General features: G+C 40.2%; 3 protein-coding genes, 1 long non-coding RNA gene and 1 pseudogene across 6 annotated transcripts; 1 reads left to right on the top strand and 4 right to left on the bottom strand.

The window, feature by feature from the left end:
* Nucleotides 1–1,666: 1,666 nt before the first annotated feature.
* LOC148386073 (uncharacterized) lies at nucleotides 1,667–5,389 on the bottom strand (annotated as a pseudogene). Its single transcript, XR_015863224.1, has 3 exons — nucleotides 5,113–5,389; nucleotides 4,569–4,696; nucleotides 1,667–4,249 (listed from the first exon to the last, which is right to left on the bottom strand). The product of XR_015863224.1 is annotated as an uncharacterized LOC148386073 (transcript).
* Nucleotides 5,390–5,642: 253 nt separating this feature from the next.
* LOC148386074 (uncharacterized) lies at nucleotides 5,643–9,619 on the top strand. The gene is made up of 2 exons (XR_015863232.1): nucleotides 5,643–6,661; nucleotides 6,841–9,619. It is a non-coding gene; the product is annotated as an uncharacterized LOC148386074 (long non-coding RNA).
* LOC148386075 (diamine acetyltransferase 1-like) lies at nucleotides 7,689–9,000 on the bottom strand. The gene is made up of 6 exons (XM_088399387.1): nucleotides 8,765–9,000; nucleotides 8,644–8,695; nucleotides 8,479–8,562; nucleotides 8,314–8,415; nucleotides 8,167–8,207; nucleotides 7,689–8,082 (listed from the first exon to the last, which is right to left on the bottom strand). Exons 1-6 carry the CDS (start codon nucleotides 8,828–8,830, stop codon nucleotides 7,915–7,917), a joined length of 513 nt encoding a protein of 170 aa, XP_088255513.1. The 5' UTR covers nucleotides 8,831–9,000; the 3' UTR covers nucleotides 7,689–7,914.
* A 495-nt stretch (nucleotides 9,620–10,114) lies between the features above and the next one.
* LOC148386076 (peroxiredoxin-4-like) lies at nucleotides 10,115–12,284 on the bottom strand. Of its 2 annotated transcripts, XM_088398291.1 has the most exons (8): nucleotides 11,966–12,113; nucleotides 11,673–11,752; nucleotides 11,314–11,431; nucleotides 11,100–11,216; nucleotides 10,793–10,915; nucleotides 10,577–10,707; nucleotides 10,394–10,428; nucleotides 10,115–10,206 (listed from the first exon to the last, which is right to left on the bottom strand). In XM_088398291.1, the coding sequence occupies exons 2-8, from the start codon at nucleotides 11,734–11,736 to the stop codon at nucleotides 10,156–10,158; spliced, it is 639 nt and encodes a 212-aa protein (XP_088254417.1). In that variant the 5' UTR covers nucleotides 11,737–11,752; nucleotides 11,966–12,113; the 3' UTR covers nucleotides 10,115–10,155. The 2 variants fall into 2 exon arrangements, with proteins under 2 accessions (XP_088254417.1, XP_088254416.1); XM_088398290.1 differs by lacking the exon at nucleotides 11,673–11,752 and having other exon boundaries at nucleotides 11,966–12,284.
* A 458-nt stretch (nucleotides 12,285–12,742) lies between these two features.
* Nucleotides 12,743–16,216, bottom strand: pdha1a (pyruvate dehydrogenase E1 subunit alpha 1a). Its single transcript, XM_088398289.1, has 11 exons — nucleotides 16,059–16,216; nucleotides 15,278–15,346; nucleotides 15,025–15,198; nucleotides 14,798–14,924; nucleotides 14,630–14,721; nucleotides 14,460–14,552; nucleotides 14,198–14,353; nucleotides 13,912–13,983; nucleotides 13,759–13,826; nucleotides 13,528–13,636; nucleotides 12,743–13,439 (listed from the first exon to the last, which is right to left on the bottom strand). Exons 1-11 carry the CDS (start codon nucleotides 16,104–16,106, stop codon nucleotides 13,275–13,277), a joined length of 1,173 nt encoding a protein of 390 aa, XP_088254415.1. The 5' UTR covers nucleotides 16,107–16,216; the 3' UTR covers nucleotides 12,743–13,274.
* Nucleotides 16,217–16,606: the final 390 nt, after the last annotated feature.

Here is a 16,606-nt window from a genome sequence, read left to right on the forward strand (position 1 = left end):
CGTGACAATGGTCCCACTGAAAGACAACTTTTTTTTTTTTTCCCAACGTTGATCCTTTGCATAAAATGCAACCAAAATGTGATGGCCGCAAAGCGTGTACCATTGGATATTCTACTGTTCTACCGATGTAATGTCCAAAGGCAGAAATGTGACTTTTAACAAAGGCCTTTCCACGCTAGCTGCTGGTAAAATTGGCAGTTTTGGAACCTGACTTCAGAGGTTAGTATCCGAGGAAGGACACCATCTGTGTACCACAAAGCTGGGACTGACTTTAGATGTACATGTTGTTGGATTTTGTCCACAATTTAGGGAGTGCGCTATCTGCACCTCACGGCAAAAGCCATTGCCAATCACCTGTTATCCAATTTACTCAGTGCGTGCTCGTTTGATTTCTTCAAATTTAGGGAAATGCTAAGACACTGAAGCAGAAATTAGACTTACACAGGTTGGTTGAGTTCAATCACAATTCTTGTTAAGAAAGCTCTGTTTTCAGGAAAGCACAATACAGCGCTGGGCCTTTCGTGCGACCATGCTCAAGAGCAGAACGTCTCCATTCAGAAAAGGCAACGTTCAAGGTTCTTTGGTCAGCTTATATTCAGTTGCACATGCCAGTGTGGGCCGAGTTTGATGCGTGATGAGTCAGGGGGTGTGGCAAGTTCGCAGGAGATTTTGATTCCATGGGAGTGGGTGCTGGTTCGGTGAGAGCTGGTTCCGTGGGGGTGGGTGCTGATTATGGGCGATTCGGTGTGTGTGGGGGCTGCTGTCTTCCATTCCGTCTTTCGGCCTTGGCGATCATCTTTGGCCGGGTTCTTGGCTGTCTCCCTCTGGTACCTGGTGCTTTGATCTCCACGTGACCTTCCTGTAAACCATTCTTGCACACATATCCACTTCGCCCACTGTCGCACACCACCCATTCATCATTCTTTCAATTTTGTCATTTTGTACGGAATTATGTGAGCTTTTGGCTGTGACATCATCAATTTATTAATGTTCCCTGACTATGCAAAGTTTGTACTCACCACTTACCATGTTTTTGTTTGTTTGTTCTTTTGGTACTCCATGTACTTGCATACGTCATCCTATTCTTAGTTTAATCATGCTTCCAATCATATCTTTTCTTTGTTAGGCAAAATATTTCCCTCTGTCCAGAACGTCCAGAAGTAATCAAAAACTGGCGTCTAGCATTAGTCAAAATATAAGATATAATCAAGTACTGAACATTTTTAGATGACTTTGGCAGTGTCCGTGATTTAGAAAATCTTCGGGCATGCATTAAACAGTTCCTTAAGGGTAGTTTAAGCTATTCAGGCAATATATCAAAAAACATTTCTTATTTCAAAGTGCTCAGAAATACATATCTGATCATAAAGTTATAAAAACCTTTGTCATTATCCCCTATCAAAAATGTCTAGTTATGTCTTCTTTATTGATTTGGTGTTTAGGTATAATTATATGCTTGAAATGTTTCTTTTATTAATTTAATATGTGAATATACTTGTCTGCTTGTGTACTTTATTTAATGAGGTTTGAGCATATCTGTTTTTGTAGCAAGGGAGAACTTTTTGTATTTCGACCCCATTCTTTCACCTTACTTGTGTCGTAAAATGTTGGGAATTACTCACATCTCATGGACTTCCATTTTTTAAAGTGTATCACATGACACGTGTCATCATTCGTCAATTTTTAATATCTACACAATTCCATATGATTCGATATTTCACATGATTTCACATTGTTCAATGTCATTCTGTACAATTCACTCTCATTTTATTTAATGATTACAAGGCATTCCACATGCTTTCTTATTTTGTCATTCAGCTTTTCTACAAAAATTGATTCATCTACTTTCTCTGCAAAATGAAAAGAATTGGCCTCACTTTTGGAGGAGAGTTTAAATATTGTGCAGCTCAACTTTCTATTCTTCCCTGTAGTTGTCTCATTTCGCTTCAGATATTGTGTGAGGCCCCTCTTTGATTGGTTAGCTTTTTCCGTTGCAGAGAGCAGGGCTGGTGGGGAAGTGTCTTTTCACCTCTGATTTGACAAATATGGGGGGCAAAAACCTGAACATAAACATTAAAAGCTGAACAAAACTAAACCTTAAACATTAATAGAAACTAAGCAAATTGCCCTAAATATGAATTAAAACTAATTACAGCTAAAATCCACAACTAAAAACAAAATAAACAAAGTATAATGAAAACTACAAAACTATTATCATCCCAAGGCCAGTTGACTCCACAGTAATCCCTCGTTTGTCGCGGATATTCGGTTTAAAAAAAAAAAAAAACGCGATAAGTGAAATCTGCGAAGTACGGTCACCAACAAGAAGTACTGGGCAGGGTAACAAGTTAGCGGAAAGATACTAACTCGCGATCATGCTAACACACGAAAAAAGCCTTCTAAAGGAATGTAAATGAACATTTGGAGCAATACTACATTGTCCTAAAGGTTAGACATGTTTCCTTAATTTCGAAGTTTTATTTGGACTTTTAACTGTTTCTTTAATTTGGAAAAAAATCTCCGATGTATTGAGCCACGATAAACAAAACGCGAAGTAGCGAGGGATCACTGTATTATCATCGATACAAAAGCTCATGAAGTCTGCTCAAATAGAAGGTGAAAACGTCTCAGGTCATTGCTCATCTCCCCAACACACTCGGAATTCTCAATAGAGACTCTTTGGCAACAGGGTTCTCGCCAGTGTGGATTCTTGTATGACTTTTTAAGGTTCCCTTTAATGAAAATCTTTGGCCACAAACTGAGCATGAAAAAGGTTTCTCGCCAGTGTGGATTCTTGTGTGCCTTTTTAAATTGTCCTTTCGAGAGAATTTTCGGCCACAAACTGAGCATGAAAAAGGTTTCTCACCAGTGTGGGTTCTTGTATGATCTTTTAAGGCTCCCTTTCTTATGAAGTTTTGGGCACAAACTGAGCATGAAAGGGGTTTCTCGTCAGTGTGGATTCTAGAGTGCTTTTTTAAATTTCCCTTGTCAGAGAATTTTTGGCCACAAACTGAGCATGAAAAAGGTTTCTCGCTAGTGTGAATTGTTGTGTGCCTTTTTAAATGGTCCTTTCGAGAGAATTTTCGGCCACAAACTGAGCATGAAAAAGGTTTCTCACCAGTGTGGGTTCTTGTATGATCTTTTAAGGCTCCCTTTCTTGAAGTTGAAGGTTTCTCGCCAGTGTGGATTCTTGTGTGCCTTTTTAAATGGTCCTTTCGAGAGAATTTTCGGCCACAAACTGAGCATGAAAAAGGTTTCTCACCAGTGTGGGTTCTTGTATGATCTTTTAAGGCTCCCTTTCTTATGAAGTTTTGGGCACAAACTGAGTATGAAAGGGGTTTCTCATCAGTGTGGATTCTAGAGTGCTTTTTTAAGTTTCCCTTGTCAGAGAATTTCTGGCCACAAACTGAGCATGAAAAAGGTTTCTCACCAGTGTGGATTCTTGTATGTCTGTTTAAGCTTCCCTTGTCAGAGAATTTACGGCCACAGACTGAGCACGAAAAAGGTTTTTCACCAGTGTGGATTCTTGTGTGCTTTTTTAAATTTGGCCTCTGAGAGAATTTTCGCCCACAATCTGAGCATGAAAAAGGTTTCTCGCCAGTGTGGATTCTTGTATGAATTTTTAAGTTTCCCTTGTCAGTGAATTTTTGGCCACAAACTGAGCATGAAAAAGGTTTCTCGCCAGTGTGGATTCTTGTGTGCCTTTTTAAATGATTCTTCCAAGAGAATATTTGGCCACAATATGAACAGGAAAAGTTTTTCTTTCTTGTGTGCATTTTCATGTTGTTTCGAGACTCATCATCATCATCATCATCATCATCATCATCATCATCATCATCAGCAGCAGCAGCAGCAGCAGCAGCAACATGTGACGACACGTCATCACTATTTGATGGTGGAGCTGCTTGTGATCCTCCATAGTGGTCTCCATCACCTTGACTTGAGCTGCAGCTTGGAGGCTCTGCCCCTTTGCTCACGTCATGTTGACCCTCATCTAAACTCTTCACAGGAACACCAGTCAATGGCATCTTGCAGGTATCCTCCTCCCTCTCATCCTTTTTAATGTCGCAGGAGTCTTCTCCCTTCTCTTTATTCCAAGGCTGTTCTGGCTCTTCCTTCTCTTTTATGGTGCAAAGAAACTTCTGCTCCATTTTTTCATTGAAGTGATGGACCTCTTTGCCCACATCTTCCTCTTTAATGTGAGTGCGATCTGGCTCCTGCTGCTTAGGATGAATAACTTCATTGATGTCTGCAAAATAAGACAAACACATTAACAATGAAAGTTACAGTTGAAGAGAAACTGGCAAAACCTATACAAGATCTTTTTCAATCTGCCTATTGTGGTGTATTTTCTTCAGTGGTCAGCTGGTCTTCAAAAGCTGGTGGTGGAAAAGTGGTTGGCTCGGGGAAGGAAACTTCGGTGACACACGGCTGATTGGGAAAAGATTTTACTCAACCGATGTCTGAACTGAAGTGTCTCTTTCTAGCAAAAGTGTCGATTCTGATAGAATTCTACTAAAAAGAAACACTGGCAGAGGATTCATAATAGAAAATAGACGTGTCCTAACCTGCTCTGCGCAACACAACATACGGCTGCAGCCAAAGATCTTCCAGTTGTCGACGACTACAGTCCTTTACCTCCACGTACTTTGCTGTGGTCCTTGCAGACATTTTCACACTGCAACCACTGTGAAGTCTAAGCAGGAACAGACATTAATTCACACACTAAAACAAAGACGAGAAGACAACCAGTATTTGTTTTACTCGCGAGGAGAACTAACAGACAGCGTTTTCAGTTACATTCTCCATCACTTCTGAGCTCTTTTTCTTTCTGCAGTATTTCCACAGTCTATTATTACTCTCGGTACAGGCAAGAACTAGGTACAGACAAGAACCAGCATGTAATGATGGGTCATTTGAGATCCAACATTCGCCGAGGACGCTGCTCAGACAGTTGTAATTCATTCGATAATGCCAATAATCAAGCTAAATATCATAAAGTTAGCACTGTGGTAGCTACCATGCTAATGAAAGCGGGCCACACTTCTGTACTGCAACCAATAAGGAATAATGGTACCAACACAATAACTTAGGTCCACAGGCGTAACTTACCAATTTCGTTGTTACAGTTGTAGTGTAGCTAATGTTACTGATTCACCACATAAGTTGCGTGTTTATTTGATGCAGGCAAATAGAAGGCAAAAATCACCAGATGATTCCCGAGCGCGGGTGTGACGATCAATGGGACTTTAACTTCAACTTTAAAAAGCTTCCGTTTTTTTTGTCGTCGCTTTACTCCCTGCGCGTAATGTTGACGTCATTTGAGAGAGGTCCCGGACGCCCCCTAGCGAAGGACCGTGGGACGTTTAATGTTTTTGTTGCCCAGCAAACAAACCATTATTGCGTGCAAAAAAAAAAAGTGTGAGGTTTCATACGCACTAGCGGCCAAAGCCTTTATTGTCAAAATTAGGTCCGTTTTTTGTGCTCTGATCTGTTTGATTACTTTGAGGTTAATGCCTTGATACGCTGTTTAAGATACTGAAGGAATGGGGTCGAAATACAAAAAGTCCTGCCTAGCTACAAAAACAGATATGCTCAAAACTCATTGAATAAAATACATAAGCAGACAAGTGTATTGACATATTAAATCAATAAAAGAAACATTTTAAGCATATAAGTATACCTCCACACCAAATCAATAAAGAAGACATAACTAGACATTTTTGATAGATGGTAATGACAAAGGTTTTTATAACTTTATGATCTGATATGTATTTCTGAGCACTTTGAAACAACAAATGTTTTCTGATATATTGCCTGAATAGCTTATTGACCCTTAAGGAACTGTTTAATGCATGCCTGATGATTTTTCCAAATCACGGACACTGCCAAAGTCGTCTAAAAATGTTCAGTACTTGATTATATCTTATGTTTTGACTAATGCTAGACGCCAGTTTTCGATTACGACTGAACGTTCTGGACAGAGGGAAATATTTTGCCTCACAAAGAAAATCTATGGTTGGAAGCACGATTAAACTAAGAATATGATGACGTAGGCAAGTACATGGAGTATCAAAAGAACAAACAAACAAAAACATGGTAAGTGGTGAGTACAAACTTTGCATAGTCAGGGAACATTAATAAATTGATGATGTCACAGCCAAAAGCTCACATAATTCCGTACAAAATGACAAAATTGAAAGAATGATGAATGGGCGGTGTGCGACAGTGGCCGAAGTGGATGTATGTGCAAGAATGGTTTACAGGAAGGACACTTGGAGAAAACAACCAAGAACCCGACCAAAGGTGATCGCCAAGGCCAAAAGACGGGATGCAAAACAACAGCCCCCACACACACCGAATCGTCCATAATCAGCACCCACCCGCACGGAACCAGCTCTCACCGAACCAGCACCCACTCCCATGGAATCAAACTCTCCTGCGAACTTGCCACACCCCCTGACTCATCAACCATCAAACTCGGCCCACACTGGCATGTGCAACTGAATATAAGCTGAGCAAAGAACCTTGAACGTTGCCTTTTCTGAATGGAGACGTTCTGCTCTTGAGCATGGTCGCACGAAAGGCCCAGCGCTGTATTGTGCTTTCCTGAAAACAGAGCTTTCTTAACAAGAATTGTGATTGAACTCAACCAACCTGTGTAAGTCTAAATTTTGTTTTGGTGTCTTAGTCTTTTCCTAAAACTGAAGAAATAAAACGAGCATGCGGAGTAAATTGGATAACAGGTGATTGGCTATGGCTTTTGCCGTGAGACGCGGATAGCGCGCTTCCCAAATTGTGGACCAAAATCCAACATTACTAACCTTACTTGTGTCGTAGAATGTTGGGAATTACTCACATCTCATGGATCTCCATTTCTAAAGGTGTGTGTCATCGTTTCATATCATTTTACATAATTCCATATCATTCAATACTTCTCCACATGGTTCCACATTGTTCAATGTCATTCCGTATAATTCACTCATTTTATTTCATGAATCCAAGGCATTCCACATGCTTTCATATTTTAAAAACGCACACAAGAACCCACACTGGCGAGAAACCTTTTTCATGCTCATTTTGTGGCCAAAAACTCTCTGACAATACCAACACGATACCTAATGGTCAGGCGTGTCTGCTACTAGCAGACCCAAGTGTTCCCCCTCGAAACAAGGCTGTTATTCTGTCATGTACCACTGGAGGACGCCCACACTAATCGTAAACAAACTGCAAGTAGAAATTACTACTGTCTTCGAAAGAATCTCAAATATGATATAAAGTCTTAATCTTGTATAAATTGAAGCACACATTTACTTAAACCATAACTAATTTATTGCATGAAGGGCAACAGGTGCACACTGTACCTCTGTTTTCAACAATTGTTGCCTTTCTAACAACACGAACATTTATAATAACACAACTAAATGGTGATTCCTTTCAGACAATATTATAAAATCATGCATTTTGGGTCCACCTCACTTTGGGATAAATATTAGAATTAGTATAGTGGATGTTTCACATAAAACAAACACACATTAATTGAAATTCTTGTCAAATATTTTATTTTAATAGTATATATATATATATATATATTTTTTTTTTAATTACTCCAATGTAATAGTGCAGTCTATCAGAAATGTGGCTCGAAATCGAATCTAGGAACACGTTTGAATGAAACCCTCAGTGCGTCACAAGATTTACATTTTATTTGTTGAATTACTGTGACAATTTTATAATACAGTTTAATGTAAACTTTCAATTAAATACAATGGATTCAATTTCCTCTGCTGGTCTTATTTGTATTTGTTTTGTCATTTACTTTGATGTTCCAAAAAAATAAACGTAATAGCAGGCCTAACATGGTACATGTAGTTATCAAGTCTGCTCATAGAAAACTGTGGTGGATTAACTGTTTTATTTTGTATTCATTTTCAACAGCTCCTCCTTGTCAATGGCAAACAGGCGCCAGCCTTCCTCGGATGAAAGGTCAGCCGCCCCCCTTCTTTTGTAGAATTCAATAGATTTGGTGTTGTTTTCTGCTACAATGAAGTGCATGCTGCTGCATCGAGTCCTCACTGCCGTCTGTGACGAGAGCATATGACATGAAGACAAAAAGAGGCCACGCAAGATATTGAAGACATTTGTTGACAGTAGCTTTGACTTTACCTCACTCAAGACCTTCAGAATCTGTGAGCCGATGCCAAACCCTGGCCAAAGATTGAAATCGTGACATGTCATAAACAGACAGTGAGGATTTACACATTATGCAATCTATCCTGTACATGATTAACACCCTTAATTTACAATGTTTACCCCGAAACTCTGGCATGACATAAAAGTCCTCCAGGTACAGCAGTTTTCCAATCCAAGGGTCGTAGGTGAAGTAGTACATGGCGAAGGCGATTACAGTGTACCCTAGTGGATGATCGAAAATATATTATTTCAGTCCATCTCATTAAATCAGTTTATTGCTCATACCTTCCGCTGTTTTCTTTTCTGTTGGCACCTCAGCCACCAAGCAGTGGTAGAAGGGATGATCTCCAAAACCATCTTCAAGTAGCTCTACAAGACGAATGCTGACTTTATTGTGTCATTTGTATGAATTAAATATAATTACTGATATTAACACATTCAGATAATGACCTTTCTCGGTTAGGATGACCTGTTCCTCCATCTCCTCAAATTTTGCAAGTTCCTACAGGACAAATAGAATAAATGCTAATGTTTGAACTGCCACCACTCTCAAGCGCGATAATTAGCTTACCTTTATGAGTCGCAAGATATCACATACATCCTTTGGTTGGGCCGTCCTTAATATGAAGTTGGCCATTTTCTTTTTTTCCCCTTTTTGCCTTTGCTCACTATCCCTCTGAATGTGAATATAAGCAAAATTTGTTTCTTCATCCGCTCCTCAGGAGTTGACCCCCCCGATGAATTAGACCAAGCTGCATAGACTGAATGGCTTTTGGCTGTGTTTTCTTCGCATACTCCACCTGCTCTATATGTAGGCTCTGGAATAGAAAAAAACAACAGTCCATATATGGACAAGGTGCTCGTGACATCCTGTTGTGGATGAGCTTTATCTTTGGAGTGATGACTATATCACACCATAACGTCCCTGAAGGTAAACATTAATCAGACCTGGAAAATTTCCAAGCCATTTGACAGTTGACAGTCAAGATTCTACTATATATATTCCACAAAAGTTAAAGGGTTTATTTTTAATATTTTGTTTGCTACGGCTATTGTAAATATCTTTAACATCCCAAAATCTGTTGTATTTCATTATATTTTATTGATTGCTAAATGAACAACACTCCTTACTATACTAGAGTGGATATTCAAATGCTTTTGAGTTCAAATGGCAGGTTGTTGTGATTAAAGAAAGACTAAAACATTCAAAATCTTTTCTTCCACTATCAACATAACTGTACAAATTGGTGGGAAAAAAAACAACTGTGTTAATGTGTCTGAGATATGTCTGAATTACCCCCTAACTTGGGCGTGGTTATGTTCAAGATTAACCCATCACATTCAGTCATGTTTAATGGGAGTCAGCACACACTTGACTCCATTTACACTGTTTGTCATTAATACAAAACAATATTTTTCAAATGCTCTTGATGGCTTTTTGTGATTTTTTTTTTTTTTTGCTCAGACTTATATTGGCCAGATTTTTTTTATTAGCATAGGATTTAAACAGATGTGTGTAGACTTTTATATCGACTATTTATACTGCAGTCATATGCAGTAAATATTTTAATTTCAGCCTTTAAAGTTTTGTCATAAGTTGATATGTCCATGGTGTGGCCAAGGTGAGCATTTCCGCCACAGTCAAGAGGTTCCAGGTTTGAATCTTTACTCAAGCCCTGCTGCTGTGTGAAGATTAATTTTTTTTTTTTTTTTTTAATTTTGCATATATGGGTTTCGTCCAGGTACTCTGATATTTAAAAACAACGTGTTCTTCAAGCTTCGGGTGAAACTGTTGACAATTGTGTGGTACAGTCATGCATGTCTGTGCATTCGTCACTCAGTTAGTGGGCGCCATCTAGTGTTTAAAAGTGGTAACACGTGTAGATTTGTAGTTTTACAAAGAGTTTACCAAACAGCAGTCTTACCAAAACACATTTTATTTGAAATTTCAAATGAATTCCATCAGTTCAGTTTATCAAAATACTTCAGCTTGCCTGAAGGGTCGGGAATGATCTGCAGAGAGGAACAAGTCAAATTAGGGTACAGTAAATTATTTGGGTTTAAGATATTGAAATATTTTAAGCATGTCAGGTGGGTATGTTATATGAAAAAAAAAATCTCTAAAATGGTGGTGTGGGGCATGAGCCAAGAAAGTTTAAACTTGGGCACAACCCCAAGCGTGCATGCTCATCATACTCACTGTGTCACTGCCTGGTTTCCATCCTACTGGACAAACTGAAAAAGTAATTTCATTCCAGTTAGGGCTTGGATGATAAAATCTGCAAGAATCTCCTGATCAGCTAAAATTTCAATGTCTGCATGTTCAATACTAAAGCTCCACGTGTTGTCTTTCCATTCGTAGGTTCAGTGAAATCCTAAGTACCTTCTCCGTGTTTGTCGGTGTACTGGAACGCTTGAACCAGCCGAAGCGTCTCATCCACGGATCGTCCAACTGGAAGGTCATTCATGGTGATCTGCCTCAGGACGCCTTTGTCGTCAATGATAAAGAGCCCCCTTTGAACACATCATCTTTCAAATGAGATATGACAGCAGCGTAGCGTGACTGGTAGAAACATGGAGACTGGTTTTACGATCGTACCTCAGCGTGTGGCCCTGATCCTCCAGGTAGACTCCGTAGTCTTTGGCAATCTGGTGTGTAAGGTCAGACAAAAGAGGGATTTTCATTGGTCCAAGTCCTCCCTGCTTTCTGGCAGTATTGATCCTGACAAATGGAGCACAATTATTCTCTATACTTGAACAGTAGCACCAAACAAATAGTGTACTTCATTCTCCCTCAAGATAAAACAACTTCACAGCATGAGCTATGGCTTATGAATGCTAGACCATACTGCTATCATTCTATTCCAGTAATCTATTGTGGGTATAATGATTTTATGTAGGTTTACCAAGCAAGGTGGGTGAACTGGGAGTCCACCGAGCAGGCAACCACCTCTGTGTTGATGGCCTGAAACTCATGCACGCGATCACTGAAGGCAATGATCTCGGTTGGGCAGACAAATGTACTGGTGGGGAGGGGAAAAAGACAAATGTAGAGCTATGTCGCTTTCCAGCTATAGCCGTGAAATAATTAAAACGTGACATTTGATTGCAATCACTCACAAGTCCAAGGGATAGAAGAAAAATACGAGGTATTTGCCTCTGTAGTGTGACAGCTTCAGCTCCTTGAATTCACCATTGATGACTGCTGTTCCTTCCCAGTGTGGTGCAGGCTTTGAAACTGAAAGATCATAGTAATAACCTTTTTGTTAAAGACACTTTAACAAGTCCAGATTAGACAGGTTGTCTTTAATTACGTGTGGGCAAAGTAATTATAAAAAATTATACGAGGATGTTGTTATTTGTCTCCTGAATTTTTTTTTTTTTTTTTAAATCAGTATTGCCCAACCCTTCCGCGAAGACATGACCTGCAAGTTGGGTTTAAAAAAGGACACGTTTCAGATGCTCGAGTTTAGTCCAACCCCTTTGCGTTCCTTTGCCAGGCTCCGTCGTGCGGGGGGCGGGGACGCATGAGGAACATAACATCTAAGAATGACGTGTCCTAAAAAAAGCACATAGCATTTCATAGCCGGCATTAATGTCTACGTGCAATTTACCACTATAATCTTAAAAAAAACTGAGTAATAGTAAAGAAGGATGCAGCATGTTAGCATTTCTGTTGTCCTGACAACAGCAAGGTGGCATTGCGATGAAGCGTTGCAAATGCACGATTTGAGAAAAGGCAAACAGCTCGCACGTATCTTAATTGACTCACTTTTGGCCTTGCTGAGGTGCAGGGAATGATCTGAAACGGGCACACGGGAAGCCTCCCCAGGATAGACGTGTCCTCCCGCGTAGTTGTGACACTGAGCGTTCTTCACTTGCGAGTTTTCTTGCGCGGACGAGAATGTGAAGAAGAACAGCAAAGCGACACAAAACAGTTCCTTTGGCATGTTGACGTGAACTAAGGTCTCCATCACGTAGTTCCGATGAGTGCACGTAGACAATGGCGCGAAGGTGCGATCGTGTTGTGATTGGGAAAGCTTTTGCCTTAGTTGCAGTAGCTCTTCGTCTGTACGTATTACGGCAGTTTAGCGTTCATTCTACCTCATTACTGCCCCCTTCTGGGGATGACTTATGCGATACCTCGCACCAAAGGTAGTAGCTCTTCGTCTGTACGTATTACGGCAGTTTAGCGTTCATTCCACTTCATTACTGCCCCCTTCTGGGGATGAATTATGCGAACCCTCGCACCAAAGGTACGTAGCAAGTTGAGTGACCATTATGACTAAATAAAATGTGTATATAATCAGTAAGACACGGAAATGCTGAAAAGTATGATACACAATTCTGTTTTCCTGAGTTTTTATCTTTTTTAGTATTCAACCAATCCTCTTAATGTATTCAGGCAGATTATACAATGTAATATACAGTATTCAATGTATTGCTACTAACGTGCAGTTATCCAAGCAGTTCTCTTTTAACTGACTTAACATCACATAATTATGGTCTCAATTTAACACAGCAGCAGTAATAAAAGAAAAACACAGTATTTCAATTTTTTGTTTTTTCCCAGATCAGTTTATTACATGATGCTCTCATCCTCCTCTCAATGTAACAGTTTTAATTGTCAGAGCAAGTTGCATCCAAACAGGTTTAGACATACCCAATGTTTTTGGTTGGCAAAATAGGCTAACTCCCACTTTATAGAGAAAAGTCAAACAAAAGCTCGACGTATACTTTGCCTGGTATGGAGTGTGACACTTAAAGAAAATAATTTTTGAAAAACAGGCAATGGATGCTGATCATTTGTGTAGAAGTCATCATGCCACATGACCCGAATAATCCTCTTGAAAGGAGATTTACTGCTTGTTTGTGACTGTCTACTGATCGTTCTAAACAAGATTGCCAAATAAATAGTGATGAATGTAGAATGTATTTTAAGTAAGACCTGCAAAATACACACCGTTGACATTGAGCAAGTTGCTGAGACTTCAGGCTGTGGGTCTAAAGTGTGACTTTCACTGTGGGGCACCGGGGGTTGTTTTACATTGAAGTGAAGTGGGTGGAAAAAAATAAATTCTTTAACTGACAGACTTCAGCTTGGTCCATGGGTTGGTGCCGCGCACCTCCAGCGGCGCATCGTTGTGAAAGATGTGGTTGCACAGTTCTTCCAGTGGCGGCTCGGGATCCGTTGTGGCAAACTGGGCGGCGTCTTCGATTTCTTTCCTCACCTCGACGTCAATTTCCTACACACACAACGTGTGAGTTTACTCAATCGTTAAAGCTAAAAGTTGACGTGAAAATCTTTTTTTGCTGAGTGGTGGTAGTTGCTACCTTGAGCTCTTCCACGCTGGCCATGTTGTTGCTGAGCATTCGGTCCTTCAGCAAGGAGATGGGGTCACTCTTACTGCGCACTTCCTGGATCTCCTCGCGTGTGCGGTAGCTGTGAAGGCAAAGATTGGTGCAGGGTTGTTGTGAAGATACACTACAACAGTCGTTTACAACGTTTTTTTTTTTAATCAGTTCAGCCCTCTGGTGACCCGTGATATCAAGACTCTTTATTACCTGACACCAGGATCACTCATACTGTGACCATGATACCGGTATGTTTGAAGTTCCATAAGAACAGGACCCTGGGAAAAAAAAAAAAGGGTGACTAAGTTGTGAGAACAACAAAAAAAAGAAACATCTGTATCATATTAAATACATTTAACCTACTTTCCCAGCTCGGCACATATCGGCAGCAAACCGAGTTGCCTCTCGAACGCAGAGGATATCCATCCCATCTACCTGTAATTAAAAAAATGTAGATTTAATGAATGCATTTAAGGTTGCTGGGGAAAAAAACGTGTCCATGACCACAAAGCTGTTAAGGGAACACTGCTACCTGCTGGGCAAAAAAGGAATAGGGCAATCTCCAACTGACAGTCTAAGGACATTTGCAGTTGTTCAATCACTTTCTGAGATCTATAATGTGAATAGATTTGTGGTGGAAGAGTTGTACCCTGAGACCCGGGATGTAGTCTCCTCTCTTGTAGTAGTCGGTGCTGGCTGCTGCTCGCTCTACGGACGTGCCCATGCCATACCTGTTATTCTCACAAATAAAGATGACGGGCAGCTTCCAAAGTGCAGCCATGTTGTACGTCTCAAAGATTTGACCCTGTGGAGCACACAATTTCCTTGAGGAAAAAATCCATGTCTTGTAGTGTGTGTATAATAATAATAATAATAATAATAATAATAATAATAAAGAAAATACGACTCACCTGGTTGGCAGCGCCGTCACCATAGAGACAGACACATAACTGTTGATTGCCAAGATAGTTGCAGGCCAGAGCTATGCCAGCTCCCAATGGAACCTGACAAGTCAGACACACAAGTTCAAACCTTAAGAAATATATTTTTTGACCACGGAGTACCCATTTGGCACACATACCTGTGCTCCAACAATCCCATTTCCACCATAGAAATGTTTACAGTACATATGCATAGAACCTCCCTTGCCCTTTGCAATGCCGCCTCTTCGCCCTATGCAAAAAAATAACCAAAATACAGAATCATCAGCATTTCAATGTTGAAAATATTTTGTGACCAAGGGACTCACCAGTGAGCTCTGCCATAATTTCCTTCACAGTGCCTCCCCTTGTTAAAGTGTAGCCGTGAGCGCGGTAAGCTGTGATCAGGTGGTCCGATAAATTAATCGCTGCCTCAATACCGACGGCACAGGCTTCCTGTAAAACGAAATACAAAGCTGAAGTCAAACTGGAGGTGGTAAATAAAAAAACAAACACAACAAAAACACAAGGCGGAAAAGTTTAAGTTCCCGATTACCTGGCCATCATACAAGTGACAGAAGCCTCTGATGATCTTCTGCTTGTACAACTGATCAGCCTTCAGCTCCATCCGTCTCATTGTCTGCATGGTGCGGTAGTACTGCAGACCCTCATCGCGAGTCATCACTACCTGAGTGGCCGGGCCTTCGTCCAGTTTATGGAGGTCGCATTTCTACGGAGAAACAACAATGGGTCAATTATAATCTCAAAATGTTATTGGCTTTGACCAGTTCTGTTGTTTGAAAGCCAACCTTTATTTCAAAGGTAGCCTGAGTTGTGAAGTCGGCGTACGTCCTTGCTGACACAACCACTGCAGCACCCTGAGAACAGACAATGTTCAACATGCGTTTTTAAGAAAATCTGTTCAAATCAAACATACACTAATTCCAATCTGCATCATTTTAAATGAGAATTTCCGAGGTTGCACTCTTTTATGTTATAATCAAACAGATTAAGCTATAATGCATCAAAGCATGGTTTAAGGCAAGTTTGGGGTTTCGATTTAAATTTTTATGGTTACAATCCGGAGCCAGGATTAAGGTTTTAAGATTTCAAATCAGGGTTTCCAGAGGGGGTGGATTTATTTGTGTTGGCAATGAACCACTCCCTCTCTCAAGTTATATTTAAAAAGGGTCTGTTTACTTTTGACCCACCTTGAATGCATCAGTCGCCACTACTATTAAGTGCCAATGTGTGATTACATTTGTCAATGGCAGCGAATATGAATCAGAACAGAGTATCGGGGAGTCATTATTCACTTAGATGTACATTTGATATTAAACTATCGTAGCAGTGTGAAAGCGTAAATCACGTAATCATACTAAAAATGACCAATGTATGCAAGTTTACACAGGAAGCCTGTCATGTGGAAAGCATTGGTCAACGAAAAGAATTTAGCCAGCTGTGAGCTACTATTCGGCCTAACAAGGTCAACAGATCGCAGTTTCATTTTGGGTCTGCATATCCAGGATGGAGGTGGTTGCAAAATGTTATTGTACGTAAGCCTCCGCGATACAAAAACAGTGGACTTACATTTCTTTGAGCACAAGTCCTAACCACATTGGAGAAAACAGACAGCATCTTTCCTGGGTTAGTTTGCTACCACCCCACAATGCTACGTCCTTCGGGTAGCCGATGTACTTCCGCTTAATTTCTTCTTCTACGCGTAAACTGTTGCCATGGAAGCGTTTCTGCCACCGCCGTTCTAGCGGTGCGTATGAGACAAGACAAGAGGATAAACAAACCCAAATGCAAAGTTATTTTATGAACTGTTTGCAGATGTCTTAATGCTGTATTTCACCCTTGATGGAGGTCTAGACTAACTTAAAGTTACATTCTGGTTTTTAGTAACATTGCCGTCTAAATCACCAAATGTAAGTGTCCCAAGACATAACTGTATGTAGTAAATATTGTCACATTTATGCGCAGTTTCACTTTTTAAATTTAATTATTGGGATAAATCCCCGTCTCTACAATACTCAATATTACTGAGATTTATCGACATGCGGATAGGATCTATTTTTATGTCTTGTGAGGATAAAGTGATTCGGATAATGAATAGATGGATGGTATTATACTCA

This window comes from Syngnathus floridae, chromosome 15 (assembly GCF_059516105.1).
Source record: "Syngnathus floridae isolate MCC-2025c chromosome 15, RoL_Sflo_1.0, whole genome shotgun sequence".
Taxonomy (NCBI): Eukaryota; Metazoa; Chordata; class Actinopteri; order Syngnathiformes; family Syngnathidae; genus Syngnathus; species Syngnathus floridae.